This window comes from Meriones unguiculatus, chromosome 10 (assembly GCF_030254825.1).
Source record: "Meriones unguiculatus strain TT.TT164.6M chromosome 10, Bangor_MerUng_6.1, whole genome shotgun sequence".
Taxonomy (NCBI): Eukaryota; Metazoa; Chordata; class Mammalia; order Rodentia; family Muridae; genus Meriones; species Meriones unguiculatus.
This window is the reverse complement of record NC_083358.1, coordinates 20,483,211-20,508,479: the sequence shown is the minus strand read 5'-3', so window position 1 is coordinate 20,508,479 and position 25,269 is coordinate 20,483,211. Positions and strand designations below refer to the sequence as shown.

Below are 25,269 nucleotides of genomic sequence, written 5' to 3'. Positions count from 1 at the left end.
TCAAACTCAGAGATCTGCCTGCCTTTGTTTCCCAAGTGCTAGGATTAAAGGCATGCACACCCCCTCCCAAGCTCAGTTTTTCTTTTATTTTTTTAACAAATTAAATATTTGTATATTCTGCCATATTATGTGCCTGTCTTTTTATCCCATGTTCTTTGAACATTCATAGTAGACTTTAGTGATATGTCAGTTTCTTTGCAACAGGATTTGACGTCAGGAGCTAATGAGTGGTAGGTATTTCTCTGCCACTAAGCTGTACTCTTAACCCTCTCCATCAATTAAGAGAAGCTGTATAGGCCAGTGAGGTGGTTCAGTTAGTAGAAACACTTGCTACCATATCTGACAACGTGAGTTGGATCCCTGGAACCCATTTGGCAGACAGAGAGGACTCACACAATTTGTCTTCTGACCTCTACATGTATGCAATGGCATGTGAACATACACATACAAAAATGAGTAACTAGGTAAATAAATTTAATAAAATAAATCTTAACTTTAAGAAAAAGAAACCATATTTACAGTTTAGGGTGACATTTAACTTAAAAAAAATAAAATTATTATTGGACACTGTAGACATGGTGTTGATGTTTCCTCTCTCTCTCTCTCTCTCTGGTTTTCTTGAGAGTCACTCTTCATAGTCTTTGCTGTCCTTGAACTTAAAGAGATCCACCTGCCTCTGCCTCCCAAGTTCTGGGATTAAAGGCATATACCACTATGCCTGATTTCCCTTCATTTTTTAATTTTAAAATTGATATGTTCTGAGGTTATAAATTTTCACAAGTAAATTGTGGACTGGAAAATCAGTTTTCCTTTTGGTTTGTGATACTCTTTGTGGTCACGGAAAGTGTCGTGAAAAATGATCAGCTTATATAAATTAAGCGAAGTTCAAAAACAATTATTTCATAAAAGAAAGTAAAAATGTGTTCAGATGCTACTTAGATGAAAAACTAATTTTAAGAAAAGCTTACAGTATAAAAGATGGCTAAGAGCTGGGCCTAGTGGTGCACGCCTGTAATCCCAGCACTGAGGGAGGCAGAGGCAGGTGAATCTCTGTGAGTTTAAGGCCAACCTGGTCTACAAAGTGAGTCCAGGACAGCCAGGTCTACACAGAGAAACTCTGTCTCGAAAAACAAAAACAAACAAATAAAAAAGATGGGTAATTTATATTACTCATTAATCATGGAAATACATTATAACTTATTTTGCTCTAAAAGGAAATAAAAGCAGAGTTTTCTTCTAGGGGACTAGGGTTTGATTCCCAGCACTCACGTGGTGGCTTCAAACAGTCTAAAACTCCAGTTTCACACAACCCAGTGCCTTCTTACAGCCCTTGTAGGCACTTCAGGCCCATGATACGATGACATTCAGACAGGCAAAACATCCATACACATAAATTCATACACATAAAGTAAAAATATTTTTTAAAAGAAATAAAAGCATTTATTAAAACACTTATTTGGGGAGCTGGGCGTGGTGGTGCATGCCTTTAATACCAGCGCTCTCACTCTGGGAGGCAGAGGCAGGTGGATCTCTGTGAGTTGGAAGCCAGCCTGGTCTACAAAGCAAGTCTGGGACAGTCAGGACTATACAGAGAAACCCTGTCTCAATAAACAAAAACAAGAGTCTTTGCATTGAAAACAGGTTAGGGAAGCAGTTACCATATTTTGTTCACACAAACTTATAAATAAAAGTGAGTCCACAAGGCCAGCATGGTAGTGCACACCTGGGAAGGATGCAGCAACAAGAATGCTGCGAATACAAGGCCGGCCTGGACTACATAGCAAGACCCTGCCTCAAGAAAACAAAACAGCGCAGCAGTGACACATTCCTTTAATCCCAGCACTGAAGAGGCAGCTGCAGGCAGGTGTCTGCGAGTTCCATGCCAGCCAGAGATACATAGTAACTGCTTCAAATAAATCACCACCACCACCACCACCTCAGAAAAAAAAGAAGCAAGATTTATTATCACTTCAGATCACTTTAGCCCTACAGAATACCAATTAATGTGTTTCTTATTTTTGTTTGTTTGTTTGTTTGGGTTTTTTTTTTTTTTTGAGTGATTAATACTAAAATTTTTTCATGCTAAATTTAGGGTTAATATGTAAATAAGTAATTGTCTTACATATATTTTTAGGAAAGACTGTTGTAGCATTCTCTGGGGAAACTCTCAGTAGTTTACCTGTGTCAGGTACTGCTGCTGTAATGCTACACAATCTAAGCATTTTACATTTTAAATACTAAATGCTTTTAAAATCTGTAACCCAATTTATTTGCCAGTTTAACCTAATAGACTTCAGTGTTCATCTGACTGTTTATAATTAAACTTCCTCTCTTTGAGTACAATTATTTTATTAGTACAACAACTCATGGAATTCAGTAAATACAGTTCTTGGTTCATTATAAAAAGTATTTTAAAGCCTAGACCAATGAGGTGATGCCTAGGACAAGATCTAAAAGCCTCAGGCTCCAGTTGGAGTTTGGCTGTGCCTGTTTGTTGGCACAGGGTGTCATATTGTTCACCCTGGACATCTGAATTAAGTTTGTTTGAATTTTTATATAGAAAAAATCTGAAAGAGGCTTTATTATGTAGAAATCATTGATTAAGTTATTGGCTATTGTTTATCACCCTAACCTCCAGCCTCTCTGCTTCTTGGAAGTAGGAGGATGAGAGTGAGCACTGGCCCTTTGGGGACACAGTTGATTCTTGTGGCAACCAGCCCCCTTCTCCCACCTCGGGTTATTTAGCACCTTCCCTCAGATTACCTTATTAATACAGTCCCAGGTGGTTGAGAGATGTTTGCTATAAATTAAAATAATAATGATTATGATAATAAACCTTATCATAAAAAAACCAAACAAATAAAACTCCTCTTTCACCCCTATCACTATGAAGTGGAAGGCCAAAATTTTAACCACAGATATTTATTGCCTTACTCAACTTAGGAAGTTGCTAGAAGCTGTAAGCCAAGAACCCTGGATCAAAACAAAACAAATATCTATCAAAACACCACAACTACATAACTTGCTCTTGATTTCATTATGGCTTTGTGCCTATACTTTTTCTCTGTTGTTGGCAGAGATGCCCGTACTCTGCGTTCTTGTATGCATACTACGTAGACTCCGAAAGGAGGGGGTAGGGCAGTCCTTTATAGAAATGCAAGTTCACGGTATTCACTCTGCATGCTCTGCGTGACCCAGTGGGGATGGCGTGTGCTGTCTACTAGCATTCCTCTGAGAGTCAAGGCCATAGATACACACAAGCACAAATTTTTGCTTCATTTTGGCCAATAGTTGGAACAAATGGAGGAACATTAGACATATCTTTCCTATTTTGTCCAAAATGACTATTGTATTTTCAAAAAAAGAAAAACTGTCATTAAACCCAAAGTGGCTACAAATCAGCTTCTAAACTGTCATTGACATTAGCATCTAGATTTTGTAGTTTTTACAGATCTACAAAAAATTATTTACTAAGAAAACATTGCATTAATGCATGATACAAAATTGATAAAATTTTTTCTTTAAACTGGAATGCAGTTTAAAAGTGACTGAATTTTCTAATTTCAGCTACTGCATTTGACAAGGATACAAACTAAAAAGTGGAACTGGTATCATCTACTCCTTCGGGATCTTTGACTTACGGTAGTTGGGAGAACAATTTTGAGTGTGGCATTACAAAGAGCACATTATGGATGGCTAACATAACTGATTTCTTTTGGCAACAATGAAAATTTTTTTAGTCTTTCAAATAATTTCCATGTTTTGATAAATGCTTTCAGTTGGGTTTAGTTAATTTACCAGCACAGCTTTTTATTATCCAAACACTGACTTTCTTACTTTTAGTTCTATAATTAACAATGAATATTGTGATCTTAATAATGGTATATCACATTTAAATTTATTGTGTAATTTTTAAACCATGGCATAAATGGTTGAAGATACAAATTAAATTTAAGCGTTGCCAATTTTTATTTATGTGCACAATTATATCTTGTACATGAGAAAAGTGTATTTGTGAAATTACAGTTAACTTCCAGCCCAGGCAGTGTTGTGTGGCTGAAGTTATGCATTTAAGGACTAAAGTAGCAATGTTCCAGCTGCTGCTGTTGCTAGTTGCCACAGTGTGGCCTGCAGAGATTCACTCACTATGCTTTTGTTGCTAGGCATACTTGATAAATAATTTAGCTTGAAGTATTTTATAGGAATTCTGATGTTCTAGAAATGTCCATGCTTAGTTTATTTGGGCTTTGGACAGTAATGTATATTCAGTACCATACTGGACAATGACCTGATAGGCACGGCTAAGCAGGCCTTTTAAAGAGAGAGCTAATGGGCAGGCACGGCCAATTTTTGAGCACATGAGAACTTACTAGGAAAAGTGCATCTAGTAGCCACCCTGTTCTACTTTTTATTCATTCTTAAAGGTTGGATTATTTATTTATTTGTTTGTTTCTTTGTTTGTTACTCGTGGTTTTGATCTGCTTTTTCCAATTTTGAGATTCTCAATGGCCAACCTGTTTATCTTCTACAACCAAGCATGTTCGACCTCAGGTCTTTCTCACCTTTATCTTCATAGATTTCTACAATCAGTTGTAGTGATGGTACCAGTTCCATTTTGCCTCCAGTTCAGTTGATTCTCTATGTTTTTCTCTATTTTTCATTTTATAACTGGTATCTAGAATAATCAGCAGTTCTTTTCTCATTTATTTTCTCATATTTTTATTCCAGGATTTGCCTCTGAAGCAGGGAGTGTCTGCATTAAAAATGACCTGTAGTTCTCTGCTTCATAGGTTAGAAACTTATTTTAATATTTTGTGGCTAAGCACAGTCCCATTTTTCAAATTCTATAATGAATTATTTAATTGGCATTGAATGTGGACCACAAACATATGTTTCATATTGGGGTTTTCTGTATTACTTTAAATGATTAAAATTCAACAGAACGTTCAGCTGAGGCAATAAAAGCTTTATTCTTGCTTTACAGCTTAAAAATACTAAATTAGATTTTTAAAAATTTATCAATTATAACAAAAGTAAAATAATGCTATTTGGGCATTTTAAAAAATTATATTTCTTAGGCTTTGTATTGCTTAAAGCATTTATATCTAAAACATAACCAAATTCCAATTATTCATTTTGGGGAAAACAATCAGTTCACAAATCACATTTTCATTGGGACTGCTAGCCAGCATAGGTGAAAACATGTATAGTGTATTTACTCTTGGATTGTACACTGCAGATGCTTCTTCAGCTCCCTCCTCTTCCTCCATGGGCGGTGCTTGCAGCTCCTTTACCACCTCTTCCAGCCCTACCATTTATTCTACCTCAGTCACCGACAGCAAGGCTATGCAAGTGGAGAGCTGCTCCTCAGCCGTGGGGGTAAGTAACAGAGGGGTAAGTGAAAAGCAGTTAACCGGTAACACAGTTCAGCAGCATCCATCAACCCCGAAGAGGCACACAGTTTTGTACATCTCACCACCACCTGAGGACTTGCTGGATAACAGTCGGATGTCCTGCCAGGATGAGGGGTGTGGATTGGAATCTGAGCAGAGCTGCAGTATGTGGATGGAGGATTCCCCCTCCAACTTCAGTAACATGAGCACCAGTTCCTACAATGATAACACTGAGGTACCTCGTAAATCACGAAAACGAAATCCAAAGCAGAGGCCGGGGGTCAAACGACGAGATTGTGAAGAATCTAATATGGATATATTTGATGCCGACAGTGCCAAAGCACCTCACTATGTGCTTTCTCAGCTTACCACGGACAACAAAGGCAACTCAAAAGCTGGAAATGGGTTGGTATCCACATTTTTTAAAGTTCTATCACCATTATGCAAAACAAAAAAGTAAATCATTCCCAAATTTTCTTAATTCTCAGCTTAAGTTTGCATATAAAGCAAAAATGCTAATTTTATCCGTGAAGTACATGAAATTTTTAACTTAAAATAATCAAAATTTACTAGAAAGATAATATTAAAACAGCAGTAGATTATAGCAAAAGAAATTTTATTATGAGTATGGTTAGGTATAATAGAAAAGATAATCTGTTTTGAAATAACTTAAACTTCAAATGGACTTATATTTTAAAAGGATTTAAAAATATCTTTACCTGCAGAAATAAGTAACAGTATACTGATGTTAGCTAAAAACCTTAAATGTTCTTTAGAAGCTAGTTGTTCTTTTAGCAGTTTATATCATATGGTTCATTCCATTATATTTTTTAGAGATTTTTACATTTTATTTTTGTTTTTCATCTTTAGTTGATGAAAAACGAGAAAACAACAAAGATGACTCAATTCTCATTTAAGTTTATGTGTTTGAAACTTTTTTTTCCTTTGGTACATTATGGCCAGTTCAGGATTTTTTTTTTTTTTAAACATTACTCTTTTTTTTTTTTTTTCTCTCTGATTCTGTTTCTTATTTGAAGGATAATGAAACAGGATCATGGTACACTTTTGAGCTTTCTCTTCATCTGTGCCATTGGTGTACTATTCACCAAATATATTTCAATGGTTATATTACAGATTAGCCCATGTTATAATGTAGATTAACATGATATACTTTAGGGTTTGTCGTTTTTTGTTTTGTTTTTTGAGATGGGGTTTCTCTGTGTAGCCTTGGCTTTCCTGGAACTTGCTTTGTAGACCAGGCTGGCCTCGAACTCAGAGATTCACCTGCCTCTGCTTCTTGAATGCTGGGTGCATTACCACTGCCCAGCTTAGGATTCCTTTAATATTTTAATTATAATATTTAGTTGCTATACTTTTGAAAATAAATTTATCTACAGTATATTCAGTAAATTTTAACTCACTAGATTTTGAGAATTAGTTTTTGAGGTGGCACAGAGTATGACTCTTTAGGTGTTCCAGAATCATTTGCAATTTCCGCCTGTTGTTTTTTTAAAAAAAAAGAGGGCAAGCTTAGATTGGTTTACTCCATGATGACGTCTTTGATTTGTTACATTGAAAACCCAATTCAGTATTATGTTTGTCATATAAATATTAAATGTGCCCCCTAAATATTCCATGTACATTTTAAAATTAGTAAGTCTGTACTCACATGTTTGAAACCCCATAATGAAACTCATTTCCTTATATTCTAACCTGAAAATTAATTTTTAAAAAAATTAGCCTACTCTTTTCTTTATACTTTCGCTTAAAACTCCTTTAGAATGCTACAGTTAAATAGTAAATGCTTTACGGTTTCAAAAGTCTAGATTAGGCAATTTCCAAAAGAAAATAAGATATAGCCTTTCCTAATATGTCACAGAGTCTGGAACTCAAGAAAGGAGTATTTATCCAACTATAAAATGTAGGTTAAGGCTCTGAAATGTGATGAACACCCCAGGGCACATAAGGAAGTGTGACTGATACTGGATGTCAGTAAATATATGTGGGCTTATTTGGGCTGCAGCAGAAAGGGTCTGTCTTTTTTATAAAGTTCTAGTGAAAGGTATTTTCCTATTTGTACTGAAATAATTATTAAAGTTAGCAGTTAAGAACAGTAAAGTTTTGACCTGGGGATAGTCAAACAGTGATTTACTGTTGCTGATTAAAGAGATTTCTTGACCTACATCTTTTCTGCTTCTGCTTTTGTATGATAGATATATCTTAGAAATGATTTGAGGTTACCAGGGAAAGTATAATGACATTGGTCAAGACAAAACTTTCATGAAATAATTCATGAAGCAGAAACTCCATCAAGCAGCAGAAGAAATGCCCATCTTCTTAGGTAATGGAAAATTATTTGACAATAGTATATGGAAATGATGAAGAAGTTTAAATTTTGAATTTATAAGAAATACATTGAGGAAAGGATAAAACCAAATGTAAAATACATGGACAACCATTCTTAAACTCCAGTTCTAGCTAATTGCCTCTTTTTTTTTCAACGATGAAAAAGGTGCTAGAAACATGAAATTTTGAAATGTTTTGAGAGATAAGTTATGTAGTTTATATGATGTGACACAATTTGAAGTTTATATAATGCTAAATATGTATTAAGTGAACTTTTGAGTGTTGCACAAAGCAGTTCATTTATCTTCATGATGCCAGAAGTCTGGATAACTGATGGACAGAAAGATGATTATTTTTACAAGTAAAATATTGGGGCTTCTTAGGGAAACATCTTTTTTAAAGCCTCTTTGTATGGTAATGTTGATGACCATAATAATCTTAAATCCTTCATTAATGTTCTGAGAATCAGCAGTCCTATTTTTTTCTAAAGTTCTAGAAGTTTAGATATGATATCATATGGCTGTGAAAGTCCTTTTAGGTCTTTTTGTAGTGAAAATTTTTTTATGACCTAGAAAGACTGTAGAAATAGCACAAAAGAACCTTAATGTCATTCTGAGACTTTGAAATAGACGTGCCACAACACATTGTCTGTGGTGGTTGTCCTTTAGATGCACGACTCCAGTGATGGAGTCCCTTCCTAACATGAGGAAGGCCCTGGCTTTGATGTCCAGCCCTGCTCAATCAACTAATTCCAACGAAGTGAACTACTTTCTTGCTTTTTTTCTTAAGCTGTTTTACCTTAACAGTTTATAAATCGAATTATTACTTTTCTAAGAATTAGTTGATGATTTTATTGTTTTACATATCTGTAGTACTAAATATACGTTTTTTTACTTTTACATTTACATTTTTCTATATTATTCCACTTTAACATTTAAATTTAGAGAATAAAGAGATTTGTAGACTATAGTTTCAGGGCCAGGCATAGTGGGTGGTAAATTCATGTGAGCCCAGCACTTGTGAAGCTGAGGCAGTGGGCTTGTGAGAGGGAGATCAGCCTGCCCTGTAGTGAGTTCAAGGCCAGTTTGGGCTGTGTGGGAAGAGCTCTTTGACTGCCCCACCCCCATCCCCACCTCCCAAAAAAAACGAGCATGAGCATTTTTAGAAATTGTTAACTCCTTGTGGTCTTTTTTAGTGTGTGTATCAACTATGTAATATATATACATATTATAATATATATATATCAACCCACACAACAAACATTTATTCCAAATATGATACTTGTTTTACAGGAATCATTTTCATTTACTTTCAACATATTAGCTTGATTAGTACAAATGAATATAAAAAGCACACCTGATGAAATAAGTTGTCATGTCATTCACGTCAGTCTAAAATTTTTTGGTTTTTATTATGTTCAATACATATGAATTATAAATATTTGAAAAATATATGAAAGTAAATAACTCATAATCTAGTCACTCATGTAAACTGCTATTATCATTATGCTATAATTTCTTTTAGTTTCTGTGTATGTGCATGTGGGAGATATTTTTACATAGTTTCAGTATAATTTTTTTTTTTTTGCTTTGGTAATAAGATGAATACAAAACAGACTATTATAGAATCTCATGTGTAAGAAATTATACACTCTTCAAACCTAACATTTTAATTCATTCAGAATGCTAAAAAGAAAAACATTACTCTCCCATTATACCAGCTTCAGCCTGATACTTTTGTTCATAGATTCATTTCTCTAGAATGATTTACACATACAGGTAATCTTTGACTAATTGTGTCAGACTTGTGTGAATGGCATTTCTTGTTCAATTAAGGTCTGGTCTTGCCCATCTTACCATTATAAAAACTCCTTTTTCTCTTTGCTTTCCTTGTCCATTTCTTCCTGTTTGCCTTCATCAGCAAACATCTCATATGAACTTGCCCTGTCAGTCCTACTGGATTTCTGTGCCAGAGCTGTCCTTCTTTCCATACTTCTGCCCCTTTCCTAAGGAGTTATTTCTCCTGAGTGACTGTCTTCATCCCTTTGTTCTTAATGATTGAGGCAGCCGCCTGCTTACATCTGGATTAGCAATTTTTAAGGCCAGGTTTAAAGCTGTTCTTCTGATTTTAAAATCATAATATTCCTCTGGGTATCTGGTTACTTTGCTGTGAGTAAAAAAAAAAAAAAAAAAGATAGGCCCTGATTTTTTTCAAGTACATACATGGATGATTTTAAATCTGTTTCATTTTACTCAAGGGGGAGGATTAATTTTTATTCAGCTTATTTTCATTATATTAGCTACTTTATAGAAGTCCTAGTCACCATTTGGAAATTATAAACAAATAAATGCTTAAAATACAGTCTTATAGCTAGGCACAGACTGAGGTAGGTGGGGCAACAGGAGGATCCTATTTAAAAGTAAACCTCATTTTTCAATAAAAATTGAATCACTGATTTTTATTATAAATTTCTCATTTTGATTTATTGAGGAAGAGATACAGAAGAATATACTATGTGTCTTTATTGTTGACTCTTTTAGGCCTTTTGTGCTGGCTTGGTAGTTTTGCTACTTTCTTTTTTTTCTTTTGTTTTACAAGTCTGATTAAAAAATTAATCATAATTAGTCTTTTAGCTTTATATGACTCATTGTGTATAATTTTTACATTTTATTTTAACTGAATTTCAGTGTGAAAACAATAATTATTCCACTGTCTTCCCCCTACCATCCAACTGCATTTTTTTTTCTCTTTCCTGTCCAGCTTGCTTTTTCATGGCATATAGTTACACTTGGTTCAACAATATTTTAAAGATAGTTTGGTTATATAGGATGTTTCTTCCTGTGGACTGTATTCTAATTTATCCATAAGCTAAGCAGTTATTTTCAGTGTTACTGCCTTTCTATTTCTCCCTTTATCTAAGATACCTTTTGTAGAAAACTGTTTTTGATATTTTTTTCATGTTGTGCTTTGGCTTCTCAGAACATTGGACAACCAAAAGGGAACTGGAGTAAAGAAGAGCCCTATGTTGTGTGGACAGTATCCAGTTAAAAGTGAGGGGAAGGAGCTGAAGATAGTTGTGCAGCCCGAAACCCAACACCGAGCTCGGTACCTGACAGAGGGCAGCCGAGGCTCAGTAAAAGATAGAACACAGCAAGGCTTTCCTACAGTGAAGGTACTCATTTTATTTAGTAATGTTTGAAGACTGGCCCATGAGGTGACTTTGTGGGTAAATGTTATCCCCAGAAGCTGACTAATGGTGGGAGAAGGGAACTGGCTCTGTGTAGTTATCCTGACCTCCACACAACCACACCATAGCACACACATGCCCCACATATATGCTCCCCAAATATAACCATCACATAAATGTAAGAATAATACATATGAATGTGATAACTTCCTTTCATTTTACTGATTGTTTTAACCTCAGAAAAAGCTTCCTGAAATAGAAGGGTAGAATTATTAGCTCAGTATAATAGAAAACAAATGTCTAATTGGGCCATAAACCAAATATTACTTAGATAACATTTGAATTGTTGTTTGTCTAGCTGGTTGGTTTTGGTTTATTGAGATATGTTTCACTATAACCCAGGCTGCCAGGAACTCAATGTTATTCTGTACATGAGCTATCATTTATGAGCAATTTCCTGAGGTCCATAATGATCCCATATCTTACAAGCTAGCACTTCTGACCATAGCTGTTCTGACCCAGGATTTCATAATTCAGTCTTTGAAAATACACTTCATTTTTCTGTCATTTGTATGGCTGCATTTCTCCTTAAACTGCTTAAGTAGTAAAATTTATCGTTTATATTCTCATTTGATGATGAAGATGTCACCATTAACATAAGTCAGTGTGGTCGCAGATCCTGAGTACTGTCTGAGCAATTGTGTATCCACCTAAACAAATAGAGTATGTGATAATTTAGCATAACACATCTTAAAATTAGTTATCATAGAACTAGTACAGAAGTTTTCTATAAAGACCCAGTTTTTCTCTATTTTTGGTTACGTGCCTAGCCTTTAATTGAGCCATTTCTCCAGCGTATTCCCACCTCTTACATTTTATTTTTGTTTTTGGAGGCAGAACTCTATATAGTCCTGGCTATCCCAGAACTCACAGAGACCGCTTGCCTCTGCTGTGATGAAAGGCCTATGCCACCACACCCGACTCCATTTTTGTTTTGTTTTTTATAAGAAAATGTTTGAGCCAGGCATGGTGGTGCACACCAGTAATCTCCGCACTTGGGGAGGCAGAGGCAGGCGGATCTCTGTGTTTGATGCCAGACAGTCTAGGACAGCCAAGGCGACTCAGAGAAATCACTGTCTGAAAAAATTGAAAAAGAAGAAAAAGAAAGTCTTTGCACTGGATGTATGGCTCGGGTAGAGTACTAGCCTAGCATGTGAGCACCTAGGTTCAGTCTTCAGTACCCAAAAAAAGAAAGGAAGGAAAAGTTTTGCCTGTTTTCCTTCATTTTTAAATTATTTCCCCATCTAGTTTTAACTACAGGATTTGATTTTGAATGGTTAATTTATAATGAGCTTATTTGAAATGCCAACTAGTGTTTATGCTGTGTATTTTCTATTTCCAGCTGGAAGGTCATAATGAACCAGTGGTGTTGCAGGTGTTTGTGGGCAATGATTCTGGCCGAGTGAAACCACACGGATTCTATCAGGCCTGTAGAGTAACTGGGAGAAATACAACTCCCTGCAAAGAAGTGGACATTGAAGGTACCACTGTTATAGAAGTCGGCCTTGATCCTAGCAACAACATGACACTGGCGTAAGTACTTAATCCCCCCCCCCTTTTTTTTTGAGACAAGGTTTTAGTATGTCACTCTGACTAACCTGGAACCCTCTGTGTAGACTAGGGTGGCTTCAAACTCAGAGATCTGCCACCTGAATGCTGGGATTAAAGGTGTGTGCCACTGTGCCTGGCAAATTTTCATTTATTTATTTGTTTGTTTGTTTTTTGTTTTGGTTTTATTTTTCTTTTGGTTATTTGGTTGGTTGGTTGTTTTAATAGATAGGCTCTTTCTACACAGCCCTGGCTGTCCTGGAACTATTTTGTAGAACAGCTGAGCCTGAGTCCTAGGACTGAAGGTGTGCACCACTATGCCTGGCTCTTGGCAAATGTTAAAATAGATTTATTTTATTTGTGTATCCCTGTGTGAGCTTATGTGTATCATGTGTGTGCAGTTGCTCACAGAAATGAGAGGAGGATATTGGATCTCCTGGAACTAGAATGAGCCAACCTATATGGCTGCTAGGAACCCAGCCCAAGTCCTCTGCAAGAGCAGCAAGTGCTCTGAACCTCTGAGCCATCTCTCTTAGCTCCCAAGAGGTTTTTTTTTTTTTAATTATAGATTATACTTTTATGATAATCAGGAAAATATTTTTAGTTCTAGAGAATAGAAGATTTTGAGGGTTGTTTTTTTTTTTTTTAAGGTTTTGTTTGTTTGTTTTGAAACAATTCTCTGTGTAGCCTTGGCTGCTGTGGAGCTCACTCTAGTAGACCAGGCTGGTCTCAGATTTATAGAGAGCCATCTGTCTTTGCCTCCTAAGTGCTGGAATTAAAGGTGTACCACCACTGCAGATGATTTTTGAAGGCCTTATTAAAATATTTCAAATAGAACAAGCTGTTATTTAAAAAGGTTTTTATGGGGCTGTAGAGATGGCTAAGCCATTAAAGGCTAAGATCATTCCAAAAAGACAAACAGGGTTTCTTCAGAATGATGACAGACTAGCATTCTATTTTGCTTTCCTAAAGAATTCCCAAGGCAGGGAAATGAAGACCAAGGAGAGTGCTTTTTGGAAGATAACATCAAGACTTACCTATTGAAAATTTTAATATTGATACTGAAAATAAAAGTTACACAGCCAGGGGTCTGGGGATGTTGCTCGGTTGGTAAATTCTTGCCTAGCATGTAAAGCCCCAGGTTGGTCCCCAGGACACATGACCGGCGTAGGGGTGCATGTCTAGCATGCACTCTGAGGTGGGACCAGGGGGCCAGAACTGCAAGGTCATACTTGACTACATAGTAAATTTGGGGCCTTGTTTCCAAAAGAAAACAGAAAAACATATTTTTAAAACCCTAAAATGTACCCTTCAAAAGTTGACCTAAGGCTAGAGCTCTCATGGCTCTTCCAGAAGACTGGGGTTTTAGGTTCTAGTATATAGCACACACAGCACAGCTTATAGCTGGCTTTCACGCTGGTTCTAAGAGATTTGATGCCCATCTTTAGCTCCAAGGACATCAGACATACATGTGGTGCACAAACACATATGCAGGCAAATATATACATTTATTTAATTAATTAATCTGTAATATATTTAAGCATATACAGTTTTTTTTTTTAAATTTGTTTTACGTTGAGTGCTGTATCTGCATGTATGCCTGCATGCACAGAATGCCTCTTGTAGGCCACTACTTATGTTCATATTTAAAAAATAATATTGTTTCTTGACTGTTTTTTTCCTATCTAACTAGAAGACTAATAAGATTAGGGGCTTTGAATATTTAAAATTTATCCTTTGGTGTTTTGTGAATTTGGGACCTTATGACTATTACATATTCAAAGAATTAATAAGAATTAGTTTTTCGGTTTGGGTTTTGGTTTTCTTTTAAGACGTGGTTTCTGTGTTTAACTGCCCTGGCTATGCCCTGGTCTATAGAGCTCACTCTGTAGACCACGCTGAACTCACAGAAATCTGCTTGCCCTGCCTGCTGAGAGCGGGGATGAAAGGCCTGCACCACCGCCATCTGGTGGTGACTCAGCCTTTTTGAAAAAGAAACTTGCCTTTAAATATTTCACTATTGCAGGCAGTGGCGGTACATGCCTTTAATCCCAGTACTTGGGAGACAGAGACAGGTGGCTCTCTATGAGTTTTAGGCCAGGCTGGTCTATAGAGAGAGTTCCAGGACAGACCACACAAATCTTGTTGGGTTGGGGAGGAGTTATACTATTTATACAACAGGCGGAGTCATGTGATCCTTTTTTTCTGTTTTAGGGTGGATTGTGTAGGAATACTGAAGCTGAGAAATGCTGATGTTGAAGCCAGAATAGGAATTGCTGGTTCTAAGAAAAAGAGCACTCGTGCCAGATTGGTTTTTCGAGTTAACATCACAAGAAAAGACGGCTCCACTCTGACGTTGCAGACACCTTCGTCCCCCATTTTGTGTAGTAAGTAAGAAAGTACGGGGGTGCTGAATGTATGAAGAGCTTTTAAGTTCTTTCTATCAATTTTTCAGGTACTTATACATTTTAATGTTTTATACTTAAAGAAACTGGAGAGATGGCTCAAGGGTTAAGAGTACTTGCTGTCTGCTCTTCCAGAGGTCCTGAGTTCAATTCCCAGCAACCACATGGTGGCTCCTAACCATCTGTAATGAAATCTGGTGCCCTTTTCTGGCGTGCAGACACACATGCAGGCAGAATATTGTATATATAACAAATAAATCTTTAAAAAAAAAAAAAACGTTTTATACTCTCAGTTCATGTTGAACTTGAAATGTTTAAAAAACTATAGCCAGGAGAACACAGTGGCCAGTGCTTATGCTCCTAGCCACTTAAGAAGCTGAGGCATGAAGACAACCTGAACACAGAAGTTAAAGTTCAGGCTAGAGAAAAAGTAAGTTTCTGTCTCTTTGACCAAAAAAAAAAAATGTGTAGTCAGCTAGGTATGGTGACACAGACTATAATCAATTAAAGCAAAAAGTGGAGGCAAGAAGACTATTCTGATAGACAAGATCTATGTCAGAAAAACAGGCAAAATTTAGTTGTGTCATGTTTTTTTAGGCAAAACTAAAGGTGATCTTGAGAAGTAGGGGCAAAAGGATCAGAAATGAAATGCACATCACCTTGGCTACATAGTGAGGTTAAGAACAGCCTGGGCTACTGGAAATCCATCTCAGAAATAAAGGTATTAAAACACACTGGAAGGTATTTAGCTACTAAGAGTTTCCTAATATCATATGCTAATTTTAAAAGAAATTTAAGGCTGGAGGTTAAGAGCACTGGTTGTTCCTCTAGAGAACGCAGATTTGATTCCTAGCATCCACAGTGCGGCTCACAACTGTCTTCACTGCAGTCCCAGGGGATCTGACGCTGTAGTCCATCTCCATGGACACTGCTTATACATGGTGCACAGGCATACATGCAGGCAAAACACATAAAATTAATTTTAAAAATTTAAATAATTTGAGGGCTGTTAAGATGGCTCAGCAAATAAAAGCACCTTTTGCCAAACCTGATGCTCTGAGATGTATCCCTAAAACCCACATGGCAGAGAGGACTGACTCCCACAAGTGTGATACCCACACACTGAGTAAATAAATGTTAATGTAATTTAAAAAAATATTTTTTCCTTCATTTGAGCTGGAGATTGTGACACTTAAAGTGGCCCAGATTGGTTTCCCAGCAATGACCCCACAAATAAGTCATTTAAATAGGATACCAGAAGTCAGTTGCCGAGCTTTAAGGCCTCCAAGCATCTTTACCATGAGCTGTTAAAACATTAAAGTAAGGCAAGCAGAACTTTGTAAATAATGCCTTGTCACGTTTCTGGTTATAAGTTGTGGTTGTACAGTTCACACACGGTGCTTGTGAATGACTTCAGAAAGAAAACAAGTGAAGGTATGCCTTTTACTGTTGTAGACTTTATTACAAGCAGTAAATGGGACATTTTCTTTCCTTTTTTTTAAAGATCCATTTATTTTCTACTATGTATACATGTTTTGCCTTCCTGGTGCCTGAGGAGGTCAGAAGAGGGTATCAGAGCCTTCAGTCCCCATGTACAGGGAATGAAACCTGGACCTCTGCAAGAGCATCTAGTGCTATAACTGCTTAGCCATCTCTCCAGCTCCGAGAATTTTTCTCTTTTGGGTTTGGTGTGTGTGTATGGGGTGGGGGGTGTTTGGTTTGGTTTGGTTTTGGTTTTTGAGACAGGGTTTCTCCATGTAGCCCTGGTTATCCTGGAACTTGCCTTGTAGACCAGGCTGGCCTCAAACTCACAGAGATCCACCTGCCTCTGCTGGGACTAAAGGTGTGTGCCACCACTGCCTAGCTATTTCTGGAGGTTTTTTTATTGTGGATTGTTTGTATTATTTTTTTGATGAGGGGCTCCTTGATAAGTAGCCTACAATTTAAGGTCATTCTGCCTCAGATTCTATTTATTTATTGTGTGTGAGTTTCTTTGTGGTTGTGGATAAGTATGCATACAGGTACATGTGCATGTGTACAAATCTGTCTTTCTTAGTCACTCTCCACCTTATTTTGAGACTGGCTCTCTCAGAGAACCTGAGATTTGTCTAGACCTGTTGGCCAGTGAGATCCAGGGATCCTCCTTTCTCCGCCCTCCAGCATCAGGCTTCCAGACAAGTGTCGCCACACTGGCTTTTATGTAAGTGCTAAGAATCCAAGCTCAGGCCCTCACACTTGCTTGGCAAGCACCTTACCCGCTGAGCCATTTACCCAGCTTTTTCTTACTCTGGGGTTGAGTGCTCTAAATCAGTGCCTGAATTGGCACTGCTTTTTTATAACTTATATTTGATTTCAAAACAGAAGAAAAATGTTATTCCATTCAGTTGAACATCCTATTAGCTTATTATAGGTATTATGACCTTGATAGTTCTTCTTGGTCATCCAAAACCTGGCTTGCTTTTTAATTATACTAAAATGTAGTAAAGAAAAAATTAATAATCAACAAAACAATTTATAAAACTGGGTTCATAATTTCAAGTTGCTTTTTTTAAGGATTGATTACATAGTGTTCTACCTGCCTGTACACCTGCACGCCAGAAGAGGGCACCAGATTTCATTATAGATGGTTGGGAACTACCATGTGGTTGCTGGGAATTGAACTCAGGACCTTTGGAAGAACAGCCAGTGCTCCTAACCTCTGAGCCATCTCTCCAGCCCCTCAAGTTGTTTTTAGGTAAATTGTTTTTAAATGTTAGTGCTCTTTTTATGAAATACTTACATGTGTATATCCACAGCTCAGCCAGCAGGAGTTCCTGAGATCTTAAAGAAAAGCTTGCATAGTTGTTCAGTGAAAGGAGAAGAAGAAGTGTTTTTAATCGGCAAGAACTTTCTAAAAGGGACTAAAGTTATATTCCAGGAAAATGTTTCTGGTAAGTAGGCAGAGAAGAGATAGAGAGAGTGTTCTATGTTTTACTTGTTACCAAATACAATTACAGCTACACAATGGAAAAGTTCAAAAATTTTATAAATCACTGTTTTTATCTCCATCAGATGAAAACTCTTGGAAATCAGAAGCTGAAATTGATATGGAATTGTTCCATCAGGTATAATTTAAACTTTTAATAATTTTGTTGTTTACTCAGCAATTAATTCATTTTTGTTTGGATAACAACTCAGTTATTTGAGGTTTCTTCCAGTTCTGAAATTTCATTTATTCTTTCATATAACCAGGGAACCCCACTCTCCATGACTATCAGTAATGTCCTCTAGAGCACCTTTGTCAGTTAGGAACAAGTGGGATCCTTGCAATACCAAGCTCGTGGTAGAGAGCCATGGAGGACTTTCAGCTAATTTCTTTCTCTTGGAAGGAAAAGTGTACTCTGACCTAAAGCCTGTTTTTTGTGTGGACACTTCAACCCCTTGTCCTAATTTAATTCTTATGTCTCTAGATTCACTACTGTGTGAAGCCTTATTACTCACAGGCTACTTCTGTGCACTATGAACATGTTTTCGTTTTTATTGTTTCTGTTTTAGGCAGGGTCTTACTGTGTACATGCTTCAGGTTTTGACACATGGTTAGTGTGATCTCCTCTTATTGTGGTATTCTCTCTCCTTCACCCTCCCTCTCTCCCCTTTATCATCCTTTCCTTATCCTCTTTTCTCACACCTCTTTCTTTCCTATCTCCTTCCCTTCTATCCATTTGTTTATTCTTTCTTCTCTTCTGAGGAATAGGATGTTACCCAGACACCTCCGCGCACCCCCCCTTTTTTTTTCTTTTCATGCAAGGTCTGATATAGTCCAGGCTGGTTGTAAACTTGTTATGTAACCACAGATAATTGTGAACTTCTGCCACTGTTTCCCAAGTGCTTCAGTCACAAACTCTTATCACTTTGCCTGGTTTCTGCAGTACTGGGGCTTCATACATGATAGAGAAGCATACCAATTGAGCTGTGTCCATTCTTTGTATTATTAATTATAATTATATGTCTTGTACTCTGTTAATTATATAATGGATTTCTAATTAATATTTTAATAACAAGTTAATCAAATAATTAGATTTTTTATAATACATTTATATTTGTATTCGAGAATATAAGTGATATTTATATGGTATTTAAAATAATGATTTGGTAAGAAAATAGTTACATTTAAAATTTTTACTATTAATAGTAAAAATGTGTGATGTGTATGTGTAGGCACATATGACATGTAGTATGTGTGTAAGTCAGGACAGATTTATGGACTTGGCTCTCTTCCACTCTATGATCCAGGTATCAAATCAGGTCATCAGGTTTGTGTGGCAAATGTAGTGCTAGAGGTTGAGTTAAAGGGTTGGGTTGTTTGTTTGTTTGTTTTACTGTTGTATAGGGGTGTGGATAGGTGTGATATGGGTGCATATGAGAGTCAGTGGACAATTCTGGAGTCACTTCTTTCCTTCCACCTTTATGTGGGTTCTAGGATCAAACTAGGTCATCAGGCTTTTTCAACAAGCAGTTTTACCTGGTGTACCATCTCCCCACCCAGTCTTGAACTTTTTGCAAGTGAATTTATGAAGAAACTAAATGACAATGTGATTTAGTCATTGGTTCTGTGATTTTGTTTATTTTTAATTTTTAATTTTTCTAAACAACAGAAAGATGAGTTAAGTGCTTTTCTGGGAAATATTTTCTTTTTTAATTAAATTTTTATTTTTTTAGTATTAGTTACAGTTTATTACCTTTGTATCCCAGCTGTATCCCTCCCTTGAAACATTTTCTTAGAATAGAATTAGAACTGGTGTCCTAGAGAACTGACTTAAAGCTTTCTTTTTGTTGTTGTTTTGTTGTTTGTTTTTTTGAGACAGAGCTTCTCTGTGTAACAGCACTGGCTATCCTGGAACTCACTTTGTAGACCAGGCTGATCTTGAACTCAGAGAGATCCACCTGCCTTTGCTCCCAAGCGCTGAGATTAAAGGCATGTATCGCCACCATTCAGCTTAGAGCTCCTATTAAATGGAAAACAGAAATAAAATATTAGAGAGAGAAGGGGTGTTGAAATTGACCAAGCAGGGACCTTGTGATCTGTTGTAAAACATTTGGGCTTTGCTGGGAACAAAATACTAAGATGAATGACATTGCACATATCAACCTGAACTTTAAATCATCCATTTTTGCTTGATGTAGTGGCCCACACCCGTAATTCCGGCATGCGGGAGTGTGAATGAAGCAGAAAGATCTGGAAATTGAGGCAGGTCTGAGCTTCATAGCAAGACCTGACTCAAAAAATCTAATACATTGTTTTTTTCTAATCAAACTTTTAAAAACTGTACAGATGATAGTAAATGTACTTAATTTTTTAAGCTTAAACATTGGCTTCCTTTCTGATTTTTATACTTTCCTTAATTAGAACCATCTTATTGTGAAAGTCCCTCCATATCATGACCAACATATAACTTTGCCTGTATCAGTGGGAATATATGTTGTGACCAATGCTGGAAGATCTCATGATGTTCAGCCATTTACTTACACTCCAGACCCAGGTATGTCGAAATGAAAATTTTTGAACTAAAATTAATAATTTCTAGTCCCTTAAAAGTTTGAAGTCCATACAAACAAAAAGAAAAAAAAATTATAAACATGAATTCCTACTAACTTTTGATTTGGAGATGCCTGGTATTTTATAAAAGGATGGCTACCAGATACTACTGTTACTCTGAGAATCATGTCTATCTCTTCCCTAATAATAAGATAGCTAACAGTGCTTGAGCTCAGGTGCACCCAAGTTTGTCACAGGTCACTTTCTAGGGAATGTAACTGTTCATTGAGTGCCTCTTAAATGTAGAAGTGTGAAACTCACAGCTGGGAAATTGCTATTACTTTAGTTTGGCTGTTTTATGCTCCCCTCCCACCCCCATCTCTCATCATGTTGGGATTGATTCAAGGGCCTGAAGTATGTTAACCACATGCTTGACCACTACATACTTTGAACTATATGCCTTTCGCCCTGGTGTGCATTTTGAAACAGGTGAAAAAGAGAAGTTTGCAGTGTTAAGTAATAACACTGCAGTGATCAGACTGATGATAAATGTCTTGGTGGTTTTTTGTTTGTTTGATTGGTTGGTTTTTTTTGTTTTTGTGTTGTTTTTTTTTTTTTTTTTTTGAGACAGGGTTTCTCTGTGTAGCCTTGGATGTCCTAGAACTCGCTCTGTAGACCAGACTGGTCTCAAACTCAGAGATCTGATTGCCTCTGCCTTCTAAGTCCTGGGATTAAAGGTGTGTGCCACACTGCCTTACAATAATAAATGTTTTAATTATAATTTTAAGCACTTAATGGTTTAGAAATCCGAGCACAAAAGCAACTGAAATGTTTAAAGTTTAGAGATATTTAGCCAAAATGTGACTTCTGAGTTACTTGCCTGTTTTGTTTAGTTGCCTGAAAAATTAAAAAGCCTCCGACAGAAATGGGAAGAGCATATTGGAAATGAAAATTACTGGCTTGTTCCATTGCCAGGTGCTCAGTTTTTGCTATAGTTATTATTGGTTCAGTTTGTCTTAATATGAGGGTTATTTCAGAATGAGCAGTTCTGTATCTGCAGTTTATTGATAGTTATTCCCACATATTTTGGGACCCAGTAAGATAGAAGGTGAGGAAAAGTGAGAGAGAAAGAAAGCTGCTGCAACCAAACAACAACCAAAAAAACCGAGGGCAGAGCTGAGGAGATGCTCCATCAGTGAAGTGTTTGCCTTGCAAGCTTAGAGACGTGAGTTGATCGCCAGGGCCCACATCAAAAGTCAGACATGTGTTTGTGACCCCAACTCTGGGGAGGCAGGTAAAAGTCGGTCATTAGGGATTTCCTAGCCTGGGTGTTGGGTCCCCTGGAACTGGAGTTGTAGCCAGGAGGTTGGGAGTGGCCATGTAGAACTGAATTTGAGTCCCCTATGAGAAGAGCAAGTGCTCTTAACCAGTAAGCCATCTCTCCAGCCCCCAATTTTGTCTTTTTATTCAATTAGAAATAATTGTTTTGATGTTGTCATGAGAAATAGTGCATTAAAAGTAAACCAACTCAATCTCATTTTGGATATGTTTATGAATGTAAAATAAAAAAGTTGATGGTCATGACATGCTCACCCCTGCACACTAATTATATGCTTAAAACACTGAAAACCAGGCTGGGTGGTTCCAGCTTTGTAATCTCAGCACTCAGAAGCCTAATACATTAAGATTGCCAGTTTGAAGGCAGCCTGGGCTGTTAGGAATACCTTCTTCAAAACAAAGCAAACAAGCCTTGATAAATAGAAACTAGAATTTGTTTTAGATAAAAGTAACAGGCTGGATTCAGCAAGACTATCAGTGGGTAAAGACCTAGGAGCCTGAGTTCAGTTCCTGAGACCCATGTGGTAGAAGAGAACCAATTCCCACAAGTTGCCCTTTGATCTCCACATATGTGCTGTTGTACATATATATATGCATGCACATAAACAAGAAATAAATGTAATTTTATGACCAAAATGCAAATTGGAGATTAAAGGGTTTATTTGTCCTACATTTCCGTATTGCTGTTCGTTGTCAAAGGATATCAGGACAGGAACTCAAACAGGGACAGGAACCTGGAAGCAGGAGCTGAGGGAGAGGCCATGGAAGGGTGCTGCTTACTGGCTTGCTTCCCCTGGCTTATTCAGCCTGCTTTCTTATAGAACCCAGGACCACCAGCCCAGGGATGGAACCATCCATAATGGGCTGGGCCCTCCCCCATTGATCACTAATTAAGAAAGTACCTTATAGCCAGATTTTGTGGAGGCATCAATTGAGGTTTCTTCCTTTCAGATAACTCTATTTTGTGTGTCAGGTTGATGTAAGACCAGCCAGCACAGTGGTTAAGAGAACTTGTTACTCTTGCAGAGATCCCAGGTCTAATTCCCAAAACCCACGTGGTGGCTCACACAACTACATTGGTAATCACAGCACTGGGGAGATAGAAGCAAGAAGATTTCTGAGGCTTAGTAGCCAGCTAGTCTAGCAAAATGCATGACTTCCTGGTTGGGCTAGGTCACAGTGGTTTTCAGCCTTTCTAATGCTGCAAACTCTTTAAAACATTGCCTCATGTTTTGGTGACCCCCAACTATAAAATTATTTTGTTGCTACTTCTTAACTGTAATTTTGCTACTGTTATGAATCATAATTAAATATCTGATATGCAGGATATCTTCTATGTAACCCCTGAGGGGTTGCTATCCATGGCTTGCGAAGCACCAGGGTAGAAAACCTTGTCTCAAAAAATAATAATAATAAATAAAAATAATGACCATTTGAAGCAGAGCCTACTCATTTTTTTGTTTAATATTATCATTTAGAAATGATCTCTGTCTTCAGCTCATTAAATCAAAAGGTGTTACAGAAGATTTAATATAACTAGCTGTAATAGCCCTGCGGTTCTCTGTTAATGGTAGCAAAGATTCTTTATCAGTTTTACTAAAAGAATAATCATAATATTATTGACCTAGTATGTTCACTATATGTATTTTAATTTACTTTAGATATTGACAGATGTTTCCAGTTGGTACTTTTAAATAAATTTATATAAGTAAAGAATAAATTTTTTTATTGCTAGTGCTCTGATGTTAAGTGTCAGATGTCTGCTATATGGTGTCAGTCTTCTATTCATCTCATGTTACCAACATGTTCAGTATTAAAAGGATTCTTAAAATTTTTTTGTTTCGGTAAGTGATCATATGTTCTATCTACGTGGAGATGAGATATTTTAGAGGGCAGTCTGTTGTTATAAGAAAGTACCTTAACCAGGGATTTTAGTAAACAAGCCAATGATGTGCTGAGAAGTTACTCCAGTTAAAGAGTATTAGAATATGTATTTTACCAAGAAAAATAAATTGAAATAAATGTATGACTTTTATTTTTAATATCAGCAGCTGCTGCTTTGAATGTAAATGTGAAAAAGGAGATATCTAGTCCAGCAAGACCTTGCTCTTTTGAAGAAGCCATGAAAGGTATGAACTTGATTCTTCTCAAAAACTGATTTGGCATCCTATGTGTTTATTAGCAAACCTTAGTGGTTTGTCTTCTCTGATGTACTCTGACACTTAGCAAGGTATTTTTCAAATTAAAAAATAAATATTTGTTTAACTTTGCTGATGCAGAGAGCTGTTTTTCAACTTGATATTTTTCTTCATTTAGCATATAGGTATACTTAAAAAAAATAGACTGGACATGATACTGTGATGGTGCATCCTTGGAATCCTAGCACTTGGACGGCAAAGGGCTTATGAGTTCAAGCTTACTATGGACTACATAGAAAGTCCTTATCTCAAAATAACAACTAATAAGAGTAGAGGACTTGTTTTTAAATTCTTCAGTTTAAAAACCCGAAAGGGCCTTCAGGATGGCTCAGTGGACAAAGGCACTTGCCACCAGTCCCAATGACGTAGGTTTCATCCTCAAAACACGCATGGTGATTGTGGAAGAAGGGAACGAGCTCCCACAAGTTGTCCTCTGACCTTCACACGTACCATGGCACTTGGATACCCACACATATACACAGTTAAATACATAAATAGGAAAAAATAAATAAAACCCAAACCCCATAAAAATGTATATAAGTCATACAAAAATGTAAAACAGATTATGAAGCTTCCTTCTTACAGGGTTTGTACTTGTTCCTGAGACTGATGAGCCTGACATATGAATTGTAGATATTTGAAGGGTTACTTTGGGATTTTTTTTTTTTTAAGATTTATTTATTTATTTTATGGAGTGCTCTATATGCATGTACTCCTACATGCCAGAAAAGGGCATTATAGATGGTTGTGAGCCACCATGTGGTTGCTGGGAACTAAACTCAGGACCTCTGGAAGAGCAGCCTGTGCTTTTAACCTCTGAGCCATCTCTCCAGCCCAACTTCTGGCGTGTGTATTTACTCCCCTACCAATTAAAAAAAAAAAAAAACAAACAAAAAACAAAAAAGTAAAGAACCAGGTATGATGGCATATGCCTACAGTGTCAATGCTTGGGTATCTGAAACAGGAATTTCATGAGCTCAAGACCCATCTATCCTTCATACTAGGACTATCTCAAACAACCTAAGTGCAAAGGAAGCAATAGGTATAAACCAACTTCAGTCTTTTACAATGTGGTAGGGCAGATTATGGTCCACAATTATATTCTGTGGTGACAGTGCTTTTGTGCCTTTACCTATAAAGGTACAGATTATATAATGCACAGTTCTGTAATTTAGGGCTTTATTTCTATTTTTCTGCCCTTAAATCCATATGGATTAAATAAAATTTCAGAAATTATATATTAATTTGGGTTTTCAAGGGGCATAATGAATTTGATAAA

The 25,269-nt window shown here is 36.8% G+C and overlaps 1 protein-coding gene across 7 annotated transcripts in view; it reads left to right on the top strand.

Moving 5' to 3' along the window:
• Window positions 1-25,269, top strand: part of Nfat5 (nuclear factor of activated T cells 5) — a 97,975-nt gene that overhangs the window by 51,004 nt on the left and 21,702 nt on the right. For 2 of the 7 annotated variants that reach the window (XM_021632737.2, XM_021632754.2), the window contains 8 exons: window positions 5,240-5,798; window positions 10,719-10,911; window positions 12,329-12,519; window positions 14,749-14,921; window positions 17,735-17,869; window positions 17,991-18,043; window positions 20,326-20,458; window positions 23,841-23,921. In XM_021632737.2, coding sequence (XP_021488412.1) covers window positions 5,240-5,798; window positions 10,719-10,911; window positions 12,329-12,519; window positions 14,749-14,921; window positions 17,735-17,869; window positions 17,991-18,043; window positions 20,326-20,458; window positions 23,841-23,921 — 1,518 coding nt within the window. Of the gene's footprint in view, window positions 1-4,728; window positions 4,791-5,239; window positions 5,799-6,418; window positions 7,735-10,718; window positions 10,912-12,328; window positions 12,520-14,748; window positions 14,922-17,734; window positions 17,870-17,990; window positions 18,044-20,325; window positions 20,459-23,840; window positions 23,922-25,269 lie in introns of those variants that run through there. The other 5 variants (XM_021632768.2, XM_060392014.1, XM_021632745.2 and 2 more) reach the window with 5 other exon arrangements.